This window comes from Phyllobates terribilis, unplaced genomic scaffold (assembly GCF_046119375.1).
Source record: "Phyllobates terribilis strain yellow unplaced genomic scaffold, ASM4611937v1 Scaffold_1__5_contigs__length_1240528914, whole genome shotgun sequence".
In the NCBI taxonomy this organism is placed as follows: Eukaryota; Metazoa; Chordata; class Amphibia; order Anura; family Dendrobatidae; genus Phyllobates; species Phyllobates terribilis.
Genome location: NW_027362761.1, coordinates 881,191,560 through 881,208,230, shown reverse-complemented (window position 1 = coordinate 881,208,230; position 16,671 = coordinate 881,191,560). Strand labels below are relative to the sequence as shown.

At 47.1% G+C, this 16,671-nt stretch overlaps 1 protein-coding gene across 1 annotated transcript in view; it reads left to right on the top strand.

The window, feature by feature from the left end:
- The first annotated feature begins 920 nt into the window (after window positions 1-920).
- USP53 (ubiquitin specific peptidase 53) overlaps window positions 921-16,671 on the top strand; it is a 36,958-nt gene continuing 21,207 nt past the window's right edge. The window contains exons 1-3 of the mRNA XM_073639758.1: window positions 921-1,492; window positions 12,675-12,767; window positions 14,752-14,886. Of these exons, the coding sequence (XP_073495859.1) occupies window positions 1,346-1,492; window positions 12,675-12,767; window positions 14,752-14,886 (375 nt within the window). The 5' untranslated portion in view covers window positions 921-1,345. The remainder of the gene's footprint in view (window positions 1,493-12,674; window positions 12,768-14,751; window positions 14,887-16,671) is intronic.

Sequence of the window (16,671 nt, the reverse complement as noted above, 5' to 3'; positions counted from 1 at the left end):
CTATGGTAATAATACATGTGTTACATGGGGCCAGTAGTCTCCCTGGGCTCTGAAGCTACACACATACACACTAAGTGAACGGTATACTAGTGTCCCATAAAGTATCCCACATAGTGTCCCATATAGAATCCCATAAATTATCCCACATAGTGTCCCATAAATTATCCCACATAGTGTCCCATAAAGTATCCCACATAATGTCCCATAAAGTATCCCACATAGTGTCCCATAAATTATCCCACATAGTGTCCCATAAATTATCCCACATAGTGTCCCATAAATTAGCCCACATAGTGTCCCATAAAGTGTCCCACATAGTGTCCCATAAAGTGTCCCACATAGTGTCCCATAAATTATCCCACATAGTGTCCCATAAATTATCCCACATAGTGTTCCATAAAGTATCCCACATAGTGTCCCATAAAGTATCCCACATAGTGTCCCATAAATTATCCCACATAGTGCCCCATAAAGTATCCCACATAGTGTCCCATAAAGTATCCCACATAGTGTCCCATAAAGTATCCCACATAGTGTCCCATAAATTATCCCACATAGTGTCCCATAAAGTATCCCACATAGTGTCCCATAAAGTATCCCACATAGTGTCCCATAAATTATCCCACATAGTGTCCCATAAAGTATCCCACAAAATATCTCACAGTGTCTCATATAATATCCCACATAGTAGCCCATTTTGTGTCCCATATAGTGGAGCCGGTCAGCAGTAACACCCCTCCCCCATGGCCTCGGCTCCGCACTGCCAGGTATACGGCAGCAGCAGCCTGAGTTGGGCTTCAGGCCACACACAACCCCCCTAGGACAAGTCACGCGCAATGTCACACAGACCACGCCCCCCACCTGCCCTGAATGTCAGGTGGCCAATCAGATGATGCCCCGCCCCCGTACGTCACGTACAGGTGAGCTACCGGAAAAGAAAACAAAAAAACAACACGGGGGCGGAGTCCGGGCTGCGCATCTCTCCGTCCGCCGAGCGCCTGGTAGTGGCTGCACGGGACGGTCACTGCAGGCTGCGCTGGTGAGCTGGCGGCAGCTGCGGGTCACGGACGGGATCTGACTGCTAGGACAATCTGCGAGCTCCGCCTTTCCTGAAAGCAGAGAGCTGCTCCTCCCCACACACGGCGACTCCGCCTCCTCCCACACGTCTCCTCTGCTCCCTCTCATAGCAGCACAGAGCTGAGCGGCTCCGGGACTGTATAACACGTGTGCGGCCACCGGGAGAAGATGGAGCCTTCCCGGCCACTAGGGGCAGGAGCGACCCCTGTGTAAGCAGCGCTGTGCCCGGACAACCTGCTGTGCCTTGTGGAACGTGCGGCGGAGGGACATGGCCTGGGTGAAACTATTCCGCCGACAGGCGGGGGGGAACCTGGGGAAGGTCTACCAGCCGGGCAGTATGCTCTCCTTAGCTCCCACCAAAGGCCTGTTCAATGAGCCCGGCCAGAACAGCTGCTTCCTGAACAGCGCCGTGCAGGTGAGCGGCCATACCTGTCTGTGATACTGCCAGTACCTGAAGTGGCGTGGCGGCGCCCACCTGGTGTCCGGGTGCGTGGCGGCGCCCACCTGGTGTCCGGGTGCGTGGCGGCGCCCACCTGGTGTCCGGGTGCGTGGCGGCGCCCACCTGGTGTCCGGGTGCGTGGCGGCGCCCACCTGGTGTCCGGGTGCGTGGCGGCGCCCACCTGGTGTCCGGGTGCGTGGCGGCGCCCACCTGGTGTCCGGGTGCGTGGCGGCGCCCACCTGGTGTCCGGGTGCGTGGCGGCGCCCACCTGGTGTCCATGTTGTATGTTTGGAATGCCAGTGGATGTGGTATGTGATGCCATTTGTGGTATACACATCTTTGCTTAGATATCTGTGTGTACATGGCACACTGGCACAGCTATTGCTTCACACTCCGTAGAACTACAAGTCTCACTCGACACCTAGGACTTGCTGCTGACATGAAACCCTTTAGCTGAGTGGTAGTAATCGGTGTTTTGTGTACACAATATACAGGTGCGGATGGCGGTTGTAGTGTCCGCCTGTTTACATACGGCTGGTGTACAGCCTGTGATCTGTAGTCTCCCCCTCCCTCTCTGGCCTCGCCACCTGTGCCGGCCGCCTTCTGCCCTCGCCAGGTTTACCCCTGTGCAGGGTTTGGCAGTGTGCAGTCCCGGAGCGGTCTGTGTGTATGTCCTCTGAGATGGCGGTTGGTTCTGTACACGGGCAGATACCAGTCTTAGATGCCGCGTCTGTGTTTATTCTGCTGTCATTTGTAACCTCGGATCCAAGCATTTCTTTTTCTTCGCATTGGACATCTGTGCTAATAAATACCATGTACACACTGATGCTATTTATGTGCCGGATCATATGGTTTATTGTGGGTGTTCCACATTTTTACAACTTGCGTCCTTTAGTTGTTTTTTTTCTTATTTTTATTTGCATCCATTGGCATTGTCGTATGAGAACAAGTGTGCCCGTGTGTGCGAGACGGTGAGCGTGCACTGAGGTGGCACTTGTACCAAGTGTCAATTATCGTGTGAATAATTGATATTGGCACGGCATGTTTTCTCATCCTATTGATCTGGCATTGTATTGGGGCCGTATTAGTTCATCCTCCGCTCTTATTTGACTTGCTAATTAATAAATTACTGGCCTGCGGCTTTATGGCTGTGGCAAAACGATCAACACTGAAACTCTGTATTTTCTGTTACTTGCGTTCTTTCCATGGCTGCAGTGTTCCTCCCAGGTGACCTCCTGGGGCCATTTGACCCTCTCCAGGGGTCAGTCTGTTGTGGCACCATACCACGGCTAATTAAAGTAAATGAAAGATTTAGCAGAGCCACAAGTGCTGTGGGGCAGCTCGGTGACAGTATGCCTCATGCTGGTGCGCAGTGTTTACCTTGTGGTTTTCGGTCCTGACTGCTGGTCATGGATGACTTACCAACACGTGCCCCATTGGTGTCTTATAGCATGTATTCTTCTCGTCAGAGGAAATTGAGGTCGTAATTTAGAAATGACCACCTGAAAGGACAAGGTGCTTCCACCTACAAGTCTGCAGACCACAGGTGCCCAATTATTTGCTGATAGTACATGTATGGCTATAAACCAAAGGCAGTGGGAACGGACGCGGTGCACTAGTAATGAGGCAAAATTGATAATGGTGAGGATACACTTGAGTGGTTATATAATCTTATAATAATGGAGTCAAATGTATTCCTTGCCTACTACACTATGTTTATAGTTATGTAATGATGACGTCCTATCCATTGTTCACTGGTGGCTCCTACATGTACAGAAAATGACTGCCATGGCCAGTGGCTGCAGGGGGCTAGTAATTGATGAATGGGATGTCAATGCTTATCGGAGGTGTGTGGTCTGACCAGGGCTCACGCAAGATATAGTCTGCCAGTGTTAATCTCTTGGTGATACAATGAATGCTTTATGGAAACAGCACACGGCCTAATAAGTGACACATCCCTGAAATCTGTGTCTCAGCCCCTACCTCATGCTGTCCTCAGATTACATAGCAAAAACCTTCTGACAGATCCCCTTTAAGGTATTGATGACCTTTCCTTCACATTAGCCATCTGTGGGGATGTGACACTTGGACCCCTATGGTCGGCTGTTTTCAGCTCCGGTGGTGGCCAATTCTAAATAGTGAACGAAGCCACTTTCACTTTGTAGTGGTAGTTACTGTGTAGTGGAGCTCGGATCCTATCCATTTCAATAGGAGCTGAGCTTCAGTACCTACCAGAAGTGATCAGTGCCCTGGGATCAGTCACTTGACGCTGCAGTCAATCCGTCCTCAGCAGTCAGGTCACAGGAGGTCTTATCATTGCTTATGAATGGGGTGGAGGTGGTTTAGATCCAGGCAGTTTTTTTTCTTTTTCTAAGAAAGGCATTTCTATATTATATTTTATACCGCAGCAGAATCCTATTAAGGCCTTATTCAGAAGTCCATGTGTCATGCATTTTTCTTTACATGCAAAAAAAAAACAACTCATGTTTCCCACAGCAACATTCCCCGGCAACCAGTCTGTGAAAATCAGACAAAACACCATGAGACTTTGTGAGCTGTCCATTTTCTTTGCAGACCCCTCCACTTGAATGGTCAAGTTTGGTGCAGAAATTAGACCAGCAGGGGAAATTGTCTTTTCTCCTTCCCCCATGACGGCACCACGGAGAGAGGGGATCCGCCCTTCAAGGACAGGAAACCTACAGATAAAAGGGCGGTACCTCTCTCCCGCATCAGTTGGTTTCCTGTCCTTGACGGGACCCTACAGTCCGGAGGAGGCATGCCTCGGGGTGCCAGAAGATGGACGTCGTGGGATGCCAGGCCCGGCCAGTCCGATCCAGGCAGCGGGAGTCCCCTGCCTCGGCTGGTGCGGTGTCCTGATGCCCCACCGCTGGGGTCAGTGGGCCCTTAGGGTGTGCGGAAGGGGGTCCAGACGAAGAGGCAGGGCCTGTCGGGGCCGTCGAAAACTGTGCTGGACCCCCCCTGGTTGCTGAGGTGAGAGCGCGGCCAGGCGGCGTGCATTTCAACTTCCGGGTCTGCCGCGCGGGGCGCCCCTGGATGACGCGGCGCTGCAATGCATGACTGGGTAGCCAGTCTGCGCAGGCGCGGGCGTCCCTCCCCCCCGCACGCGCGCCGGGCGCCCCTGAATGACGCAACACCGCATTGCATGACTGGGTAGCCAGTCTGCGCAGGCGTCCTCCTGCAGGTGCAGGGGAGGAGGGGGCGTCGGGTCACCACAGGCACTATGGGAGGGACTCCCAGTGCCTTAAAAAGACAGCGAAGGACGCCAGTAGTTGCTCATCAGAGCTCTGGCACGCTGTGTGGGGGGAAAAAAAAAAAAAAAAAAAGAGTATATATTTATACATATATAATAATAATGAGTGACCAGGAGCTACCTGAGGAGCAAGAGCTACCTCCTCAGTCACCACCGCCACCCAACGAAAGAAGAGACCGGAAGAGGGGGGCACCAGGACCGGAACAGTGGAAGCGGGATCTCCGGCAGATCGTCGCAGCGCAGCAAGGACTCCACCTCTGCATCTTCCAGGAGGACTCTGTCTACGAAGATGGCTCTTCCGTCTGGTTGGTAAGTGAGCTTCGTGAAAGGCCATAGGGACACTTGCTCTCTCTCTTTTGTCTCCTATAGGGAAAAAAGAGTACAGGGAAAACAAAAAATAGGACTTGTGCACTATGCACTGAAACCTTGCCCACCACTTGGGATAAGAGACTCTGCAGCTCCTGCATTGAGCAGACTATATGCGAGGGAACCCCGAGATTTGCCCAAAAAATCCATATAAGACGTGATGTTCGGCAGTCTAGAACAAAAAAAGAGGAGATCTTTTCCACTCAACGAACATGTTCACTCGCTGATTAAGAGAGTGGAAAAGACCGGAGAGGAAGGGCTTCCTTTCCCCCAAACGAAAGTACCCATTTGAGGACCCAGTATGTTCTTTTGGGAGAAAGCACCAAAACTAGATGTCGCCATAGCCAAGGCCTCAAGGAAATACTTCCTTCCATTTGAGGACATGGGCGTCTTAAAAGACCCCATGGATAAAAAGGCAGACACCTTCCTAAAGGGTTCCTGGGAAGCCGCTGGAGGGGGGTTAAAACCTGCGGTAGCTGCCACATGTACGGCCAGGTCACTAATGGTCTGGCTGGATCAGCTTGAAACGCAACTGAGGCAAAAAACATCGAGAGACACAATCCTTGAATCTATCCCGATAATGAAAGGGGCGGCGGCCTTCCTGGCTGATACTTCGGTGGACTCCGTCGGGTTAGGTGCTAGAGCAGCAGGGCTTGCTAACGCGGCTAGACGAGCCCTCTGGCTCAAATGTTGGCCCGGGGATCTGCAGACTAAGTCTAGGTTGTGCTACATCCCCTGTGAGGGCGAGTTTCTATTTGGGCCCGCCCTTGATGATATCTTGAATAAGGCAGGGGACAATAAGAAACGGTTTCCTATCCTGTCTAACACTACTTACAGGAAACCTTTTCGGAGTAGAAGGTTTATACATAGAAAGCCCCCTAAAGAACAGGATAGATGGGAAGAAAGGAGAAGGAAAACCAAGGGATTCCTATTTAACCAGCCCTCCAGTGATAACAAAGGCCCCCCAATGAAGATTTGCCTCGGGTGGGGGGAAGGCTATCAAGTTTTCTCCCGGCCTGGGAGCTAATATCCAACAGCTCATGGATTCTGAGTATAATATAATCGGGCCTGAAACTCCAGTTCCTCAAATTCCCTCAGCAAAACTTTGTTATAACCCACGAAAGGTCTTCAAACGAGGAGCAACTGGCGTTGGAGCAGGAAATCCAGGGACTGGTAGGGAAGGCAGTCCTTCAGGAGGTCCCGGGGGGAAAGGGGGGGGGGCATGGGCTTCTATTCTCCATTATTCCTGAGAAAAAAAACAGATGGGACATACAGGACGATTGTGAATCTAAAAAAGCTGAACAAACTGTTGAAGGTGGAAGCCTTCAAAATGGAAACCATAAAATCTTCAGTAAGAATGCGGTTTCCCGGTTGTTTCATGGCCGTCCTGAACTTAAAGGACGCTTATTATCACGTCCCGATACACAAAGACACTACCAATATACAGCCCTCCCATTCGGCATCGCCATAGCCCCAAGGGTCTTCACCAAAGTTGTTGCAGAGGTGATGGCTCATCTAAGGGAACAGAACACCCTGGTCGTCCCATACCTAGATGACTTCCTGATAATAGGCAGCTCCTTCCTTGACTGCAAATCCCATCTGAAAAAGGTCATGGATTCCTTGACTCGCTTATGATGGCTTTTGAATCTGGAAAAGTCCAAAACAGAACCATGCCAAATACAGGAATATCTAGGCATCGTGCTGGATTCAAAAGGTCAGGAGTGTCGTCTCCCCGAAGGGGAAATTCAAAAAATCCTAAGACAGATATCTCAGGTCCCACCCGTCTATGTCCCTTCGGAAAGCCATGTCCCTACTAGATTCCCTGACAGCATGCTTTCCGGACGTCCAATGGCCTCAAATACATACCAGAACCCTTCAGTGGGAAATCCTAGAGGCAGAAAAAGCCCTAGAAGGGCTTTTAATGCTATCTGCAAAAACCACACTTTCCCTAGAGTGGTGGGGGAACATAGACAATCTAGCCCGGGGGATTCCTTGGACAATCCCAACACCGCAAATCTTGACCACAGATGCAAGTCTGGGGGGCTCACCTCAACAATCTGGTAGCTCAGGGGGTCTGGACAGAACGCCTAAAACTAATGTCCTCGAACATGAAGGAGCTCCTAGCGGTAGAGCGGGCACTCCAGGAATTCATGCATACACTACAAGGTCATCATGTGACGGTCTTTTCAGACAACCAAGTAGTAGTGGCATACCTGAACCACCAGGGGGGTACACGGTCCCATTCCCTAATGCAGATGACAGAGGTCATCTTTCACTTAGCCGAGGAGTACTTACAATCCCTATCCGCTCTACACATAAAAGGGATAGAAAATCGCACCGCAGACTGAGTCGGATACAGCTGAACCAGGGCGAGTTGGTATTAAGTCGAGCAGTTTTTCGGCTGATTGTACAAAGGTGGGGCCGGCCCTCCATAGATCTGTTCGCCAACAATCAGAACAAAAAACACGCTCTTTTTGCTCCCTAGATCCCAGAGGGAACCCCGTAGCCGTGGATGCCTTCATGATCCCATGGAATTATCCTCTAGCTTACGCTTTTCCTCCGACCGCTCTGATTCCAGCTGTTCTGAGGAAAATCAGAAAAGAGGGAGCGAGGGTAATCTTGATATTCCCCCTTTTGGCCAAAGAGGGCATGGTTTTCATGGCTGAGGAGGTTATCAATATCCGACCCATGGGATCTTCCGGAGCTCCCGGACCTTCTTTCTCAGGGTCCGGTCCTCCACCCTCGGGCGTCAAGCTTACACTTGACAGCCTGGAATTTGTACCAGGAAATCACCCTTCCTTCTTTCTGCCCTAACTCTAGGAACACGAAAGAGAAGGTCTTGCATACACTAGACGTCAGAAGATGCCTAATCCAATATCTAGAGGCGACACAAGAGTGTAGGCAGGATAGTTCTCTCTCTCTCTCTTTGTTTGCTTTCAGGGCCCTCGTAAGGGGAAGGAAGCTTCTAAGGGCACGCTGGCCAGATGGATAAGGGAGGCCATCACACTATCTTACTCCTCACGGGGAGAAACTGAAGGCCCACTCAGCGAGACCGGTGGCAGCCTCCTGGGCGGAGAAGGCCGGTGCTACGATAGAGCAGATATGTAGAGCGGCAACCTGGTCCCCCCCCCCCCCCCCCTACCTTCTTTAATCACTACTGGCTAGACTTAACCTCTTCTTCGGACCTTTCGGGAGAAGGGTTCTGGAAGCTGTGGTCCCCTCCCTAATGAGTCACTTCTCTGTAATTCTCTCCGTGGTGCCATCATGGGAGAAGGAGAAAGACGTAGTTACTTACCGGTAACGGGATTTCTCAGAGCCCATGACGGCACCCGTACATTCCCTCCCTTCACGTATGGGTGCGCACACTTTAGTTACTTGTTGTAGCCACGTGGTGTGTCTGACGAGGTCTTAAATTGTAAAATTTCGTGTTACTAACCTGGTGGTCCTCTCATGCTCTGTAAACAACTGATGCGGGAGAGAGGTACCGCCTTTTTATCTGTAGGTTTCCTGTCCTTGAAGGGCGGATCCCCTCTCTCCGTGGTGCCGTCATGGGCTCTGAGAAATCCCGTTACCGGTAAGTAACTACTTCTTTTTATTTTATTTTTTTTCTGGGCCATCCGTCAGCAAAACCTCTGATATGTGAGTAGTTGCATAGAATGTAATGTCTGTGCTGCCAGTGACCATATCTGACAGCACACACGAGTTGTCGTAGAGCAGTGCCAGACACTCCGATTCTGGTCTGTAACCAGGGAGAGACAGGCCGATATAAAACCATGGATGATTTTTATTTTTACATGTGTTAGAATGATAACTTAAGAGTGTGCTGCTTAGGTGAACCTTCCCTTTAAGGAGTGGTGGGTACACTAATTATACACTGACAAATCTCAGGAGCCCGCCAGTGCAAATACCATTTTTCTTGTCTACGCCTCCATTTTTGGCTAGTTTTCTGTTAATCTAATACCTCGTCCATCCTTCATATGTATGTCAGTCCAGCGTGGGAGGCAGCAGGATATTTGAACAGCGTTTGCATCCATTGACCTCAATATTAAAATGATCTGATGCAAGCATAAAGTATGCCAAGATGTTTCATTAGCCGGTGGCAGTGTACGTGGTGCGGGCAGTGATGGGATGATGGGACCCCTTACTGAATGTGTGAAGGGGTCTGATCCGGCTCTGTGCTTGCAAAAGAGACTAGTTCAGTTTTACACAGAGAACGCCTGATTGAAGGGTTACTTTTCCTCTATGCTGTAGATAAGTCTCCAAGGGACTTCTTAAGAGGAGGAAGGAAATGCTTTTGAGCTCCAATTGATTCAGAAATACATTTCCTTTATGAGATTAAAGAAGAAAATGCTTGTCTTAATCAAAGCACTTGTTGCATGTTTTTTTTTTTTTTTTTAGGAAAATGTAAATATTCTGCCTTTTGATTTTTCCTTGTAAAGGTCAACGTCAAACATGCAATATAGAACCCTCCTACCCCCTTATATTTGGGAATCTGTAGTTTGCCATCATCTTCTCCTGTATTTTACATGTATGCAGCAGGTCAAATGTGAACCATGATGGGATGACATAAAATGGATAGTGTATCAGGTGGAACCCTCACCTGTCACCAGGTCAAAAGTGGCCATTGTTCTTACTTTATTCCCCCTGATTATTTTGTGTCTTTTAATATATTAAGCCGCAATGCGGTTCTAGTGATGTGGGAACTTTTTATCTAGTTCTACTTTTTCTTGTCTTTTCCAAGGGGGTGGTGCTTACACGCTGAATATGCGGAGCAGCCTAAAAACACCTCTCTGAGAATGCGGAGTCAGGTCCTCTTGTAAAGATCAGAAAAATTGCGCTTATTAAAAAGGGCAGTATCTCCAGAACCATGTGGTGGATTTAAAAATAAAAAAAATAAAAACAAAATACTCCCCACCCCCTCCCAAAAAAATGCATGATCTGAACTTTCAAGAACTAATTTCCACAGGAAAAAAACATAGTATTTCACAGTTCCAGCCAAGTGAGTGAGATTTCTGAAAGCTCCTGCGCATGCTGCTAGACTCCAAAGGGAAAAAACAATGTATCAATATATGTGCCATCTAATGGTATGGACGACTTTCCTCTTATGTGGACTTTTATTTCTTAGTCACCTTTCAAGGTCGTCATGAAACTTTACTAAGTAACTATGTTTCTTGTGAAATAGTAATTCTGGAGGAAGCATATTTTCTTACGATTAGTTGCACTGTTCCTCTGTTATTCTTATAGGGGTACTCCCATCTCCAAGATCCTCTCCCAATATGTTCTAGGTGTAATAATATTAGCTAATAGCTCAAATTAAAAATGTAGTATAGCTTTCTGATTTGCTATGTCTTTCTTCATTACAGGACCTTAGGTATCCATGGTTATGACCATTAGCAACTATCTAACTGTCACTATGAGTGGATGTAACCATGGATACCTAAGGTCCTGCACATGAGGAAAGAGACATAGCGAATCAGAAGAACTATACTACATTTCTAATTGGAGGAGGTATTTGCTAACATTATTATTACATCTTCTACATATTGGGATAGGATCTTGGAGATGGGAATACCCCTCCACATGTGTCATTGACTTGATCCCTGGGTGTTGTCAGTTGTGCAGTCTGACATTGGCCAAGCCTCTTTGACAAGAGAAATGGTAACACCCAGATGTCAAGCTACTTGTACATTTCTATGAGAACTAACAGTAGAGGGGAAATATTTCTGACTACAGAATCTTCATGTATGGTGAGACACTTGGCCACAAGGCCATTTCTTGCATACCAATTGGATGTATTAGAACTGTTTTGATGATTGAGGGTCCTTCCTCTTCGTCTGTTCCTTATGACATCTGGTTGGTATAATTTATCTACTTTTCTGTAGCTATTTATTTTGTCTGCGTGTGAATGTGCATATGAAATGTTACACAATTTAGATTTAAAGGCTTGTCCCCATAGGCTCAATAAGGTATTTGATTTTTATTTTTTAACCCTTGAGCTTTACTTGACCTCAATGAGTCCAACACTCTCTGTTGCCTCTGTTGATTGGCTGCAGTACTGTTGACATGACAGCCACCTCTATTGCTTGTCCTCTGAGCAGCCAATCATGAAAGGCTGGGGCAGCAGAGGCACCGTTAGACCCAATGAGGTTATGTAAAGCTCAGGGTTTTTTGTTTATTTTTACACATAACTGAGTCTGAACAGGGACAACCCCCTTATTGAATCTATCCATGTACTTATGCAGTATCTTCTGATCTTGAAACGGATTTGTCCCTAGAATTAACTTTTAGGCTATGTGCCCACGATGCAGAAATGCTCCGGATTTTTCCTGAGCGTTTCTGCATCTCCCTGGCAGAAAAAACCCATGCGGATCGTCCATGTGGATTGTGCATGCGTTTTCCTGCCAGGGACATGCGGAAGTGAAGCGTTCTTCACATGCGTTTCCGCATGCAGATTGACAAGCGCTTTCCAAGCGATTTTAGCATCACTTGGAAAGTGCTTGACAACTTGGTCACACTATATAAATCCATGCAACCGGCATGTATTTATGTAGTGTGACAGTAAAGAATGGTAAAAAATAAATCTATACTTGCCTTCTGATGGCCCCGGGAGTCTTGATTTGACGCGTCTCGGCTTGCCGGCAGCTCTCGGTACACTGAAGGACCTATCGTCACATGACTAAATGACGTCAGCGCAGGTCCTTGAGTCCACTGCGATCTGCCGGCAAGCGAAGACAAGCGCACCGCGGGCCATCAGAAGGTAAGTATCATATTTATTTTTTATTTTATTCTTTTTTTTTTTTTTTTATACAGGTTCTATGGTACCCGGGTCCGGAGGAGAGTCTCCTCTCCTCCACACCCGGGTACCATCCGCACATTGAAACGCATGTAATCCGCATGTACAGATGCAGTCAAGCGGATGCCATGCGTTCCAACGCAAGTCAATGGCGGCGAAAACGCAGCGCTTCCGCAAAATAATTGGTAGTGCTGCGTTTTTTTCCGCAATGATAATCCGCAGCGGAAATTTCCGCAACATGTGCACAGCACATACGGATTATCATTGGGGGACATGGCAGGCCTTCTACCAAGCGTTTTTTAAGCGTTTCTGCAGCAGAATTGCCGCTGCTTAAATGTTTAAAAAACGCATAGTGGGCACACAGCCTTATGGTTTTTAGGTTCGCTGCTTCCAATAGGTGGCGCTAGAGTTCTAGTCCTCTTCCTCTCTGAAGAGACAATTTGCATATCTCATTTCCCAGAGGAGCATTGCATTGCGTATAAGTCTCCTCACTCTGATATGCCAGGCTTGACATGTCACTCTCCACAAGGAGAAACGTTACCCCTTAGACTTTTTTTAATCGAGAGCAGCTTTCAGCTAAGTACATAGGTGTGTAGGTTGAGAATACACCGGTCCATCAAGTCCAGCCTTTCTCATGCAGTTGGTCCACGTGAATGCAGAACGTGCACAACAGAACCCCCATAAGTGTTTCAGTGTTGGCTTATTCTGCCGTTCTATTTTCCTTGCAGGTTTTGTGGCAGTTGGACATCTTTCGGCGCAGTTTACGTGGGCTAACTGGACATGTTTGCTTAGGAGAAGCGTGCATATTTTGTGCTTTAAAGGTAGGTAACCAGATCTAAATGTATTAACTAAGTGGCCTTCCTTCAATTTTACAGCTCATAATAAGGTTCAGTGTTACCTGGGAAAACCTGTGCACACACTTGCCTCCAGGCTGTTTCACTTCCCACTGTCTGGGCTGTGAAATTAGTAAAACGCAGTAGACTGATTTCATACATCTGGGTTTCACAGTTCAAGTACGGACTGGGCGTGCGTTTCCTGACCTAAAGCGGATCAGTATATATGAGGCTGACCAGTTCTGGTCAGGAGAACCCCGCACGGTCCATGCATTGCAGTCCGTACTTGGACTGTGAACCAAGGAATTCATCGTTAGGCCAGTCTTGATCTAGAGTCCTCTGGAGTAAGATGCACTTGGCAAATCTGTCAGCTGCCCATGTCAGTAAATGTACTGCAGTCACAGACCTAAGTACATTTCACCTGAATTACAGAGAATATGTCTCGTGCTTCCCCCTTCCCCTCCTAAAGATAGTATGGCCGGCAAAAAAACACCCAAAGTTGCATTCTTTGGAAGCAAATGCTGTGATAAAGCCTTCATGTGTCAATACGGTACTTTATTTTCCATTAATGGTACCAATAATTCCATTTGGTTGTCGTCCGTGTCATCACTTGGTCTTTGCTCCATCAGCTTTTGGTACTTTTGGCAGGCAACTCTGTTCTGGCCAATAATAAGAAAAGCTGATGTTAGAGGGGTAATTTCCTTCCTACTTGGAAGTATTTTTTTCCGCCCTCGCCCCCCCCCCCCCCCCCACCTTCTTCCCTTTGCATGGTTTTCCAGTTAAACAGGTTTATTTGCATTTACATGGAGACACTAGATAGTTTCAGCTCCTGGGCTTGTTCACAAACCATTGTGGTAAAGTTTACTATCATTGTGACCTATTATCTCAGACATTGCAGATTATAGTGCGGATATATGTAGCAGAGGCTCTCTGACTTTTAGTCTGAGACAAGCACTGAGTGTCTCTGCGGCTGCCTGCTCTGCTGTCACCACCATGCTAGTCTAGTTTTGAGCTGAACAGATGACTTATGTTGTCAGATCGCTTGTCCCTAGCAGCCAGTGTGTCACAAGTTACTCCTATAGAATGCTATCAACTTGGTGCCGAGGGCAGAGAAGTGGCAAAATGGTTGTACTTTTCTTCACTGTCTGATCTATGTAAAATTTAGGTGGAGATCCTCTTTACAATTTAGTCCCAACAGTATGGTTGAATGAGTATCCTCCACTTCTTCACATTAGTTTGTCCAGTTATACTCTGAAATTATTAATGCATTAAAAAACAACCAAAAGCTTATTGTTCTGAAGTAGCAGCTGCTCCACGTAAAACTGCTCAGGGCAACCTATGCACCACCTCCGGCATATCACCTACATCAGTAGCCCCAGGCACGTTGACTGGTTGCAAGCTGCAGAACAGCGCTTCCAGTGTTCTGTAACATGGGGATAGAGAGCAGACGACATTTTGGCATTTTCTAATCTAACTTGTCCTGATCATTGTTCGTCTGCTTGCACCCACCATTCCATTTAGTAGACCATGCTGGTCTGTAATACGGGAATTGCCACGGTCTATTGCTTTTCTCATCTTTCCAATGTGGATAATTGGTAGTTTAAGTCCATGGTGATGGATTTTCATGGGCATTTTCTGCAATGGGAAATATTTATTACTATTTCAGCAAAAAAAAGGTTGAAAGCACCATTTCTGAAGAGCTTTGCCAACACAAGAATTTCGGCATGGTGTTGATCTAAATGGCATGGCTGACTTCTGGAATATCACTTTTACAAGGAGAAAGATGGTAATATTCTTGAGTCCTGGTGTTATAGATTTTTTTCACCTGCCAGTCTTGGTAAATTTTCCCCAATTGTTATCTGGTTGATCTATAGGACTGAAGTCAATATCTGTACAGGAGCTTATTTATGATGATGGAGCTCATGGGATGAATTTGATTGTAAAGTTGGTGTTTTGCTTCTCTTTCCCACAGTCCATATTTTCCCAGTTTCAAACTAGTAGAGAGAAGGTGCTCCCCTCCGATGCCATGCGGCTTGCCCTTGCCGAGAGCTTTAAAGATGAGCACCGCTTCCAGCTTGGCCTGATGGATGATGCTGCTGAGTGTTTTGTGAGTATGTTCTTTCCTGATGATCTTTGACTATTATCACATTTCACTCACAAGTCAGAATTTCTGCAGTTATGACTTAATAGGCGTCAGTAGCGGGCAGAAGATCCACCAAAGCCAACTCCTCATGAGCCACTATGACAAGTTTGGTGCATTTCCATAGACATGTTATACTTTTCTATTCTTTACACCTATTTACTTACTTAAAGAGAATGTCCGGACATCTAACATTGATACCTGTCCTGAGGATTGGTCATCAATTTTGGCTAGTTGGGGGGGCCTGACACCCACCACCTCCATCAATCAGGTGTTTACAGCTCTGACAGCGGCTGGATGTAAACACTTTGGGCCCGATTCATCAAGGTGTTTTCTTACAATGTCTACTCAGTTACCCAAACATTTTGTGGCTATTGGTGCTTTTATGCAAGTCTCTGACAGCTCTGCCAAAGTGGGTAGAGTTTAGGTGAGAGATGGTGTGGCGAGGTCCGCACAGCAAATTCAGCACAGTTTACTCCTTTCATGATGTTAATTGCATCGGAAATGTACTCTAGTCCCTGACTGGAGTAACACTTTTGGGGGAGGGGCACAGCAATTTTAACATATGTCCCATTCATTAAAAGGCGTATGTTACTCCAGCGCTATCTTCATTAAGAATGGTTAGTAAAAGGACAAGCTTAAAGGATCGGGCCCATTGAACAGCACTGTACTGCTCTGAGCCGCTCCGTTCAATGTGTAGTGGTCGCTGCTGATTACCGCAGATCAGCACCTATTCAAGAGAATTGGAGCTGTCCTGCTATACCCGGCAGCGGCTGCTTCACATGGGAATAGATCATCTATATTACCGGTAGTTGCACATATAACCTCTTTAAAGTGCCACTCCAGTGTTTTTATTTTTTTCCCATTGGTGATCAGTAAAAGTATTTTTAATCTGCATTAAAATACTGGTTTGAACACAACTTTGGTCCCTATTATGGCTCCTGCCCGCAGTTGACATTAGGCAGCTCACACATTGATTGTGTGGATCAGAAGTCACGTACTCAATGTAAGGGCTCATTCAGCAATCTGATTTCTTTTCGCGTACGAGAAAATCGGACTGATAATTCTGATCAGACTTTGATCGGAGTTGAATCATTGTGTGCTATGATTGTCATCCGATTTTCTTGTACGTATAGAAATTAATAATATATTCTCCACCTTCTTCCATCTGACAGTCTGTGAAAATTGATATCATCCAAGTGCAGTCCAATTTTTTTCAAGGACCCATTCATTTGCACTGCTGATTTTGATCCAACCCTCCGATCAAATTGGACACGTCTCCAATATTTTCCATGGACCATTCTGTCTGAGGAAAAAAATCGGACACGTGAATGGCCCCATAGACTACCACAGGTACGAGTCTATCCACGAAAAACAGAGATGGTACTCGTACGTGAAAATTGAACGTGTGAATGTGCCCTTAGTTTGACACTCAGATTGAGACTGTCATAGACTTACATTAAGGCCATGGCCCCACTATCAGTATTTGATCAGTATTTTTTCTCAGCAGTGGGAGCCAAAACCAGGTGAGGAACAATCAGAGAAAAGGTATAATGGAAACAAGTGCCTGCAATTGGCATCTGGATTGTGGTGTATTTTGCAAATTTCCCATTATTTAGAGAACTAGGCAACGTTTAGTCTAGGGTGACACCGAGCCGCCCTTGATTTGTGATGTAATGGCTACTTTAAGGTGACTTGTAGCCAACACTCTATGGGAAAGTAACCTTTAATAAGATTTCCCTCTAGGAAAAC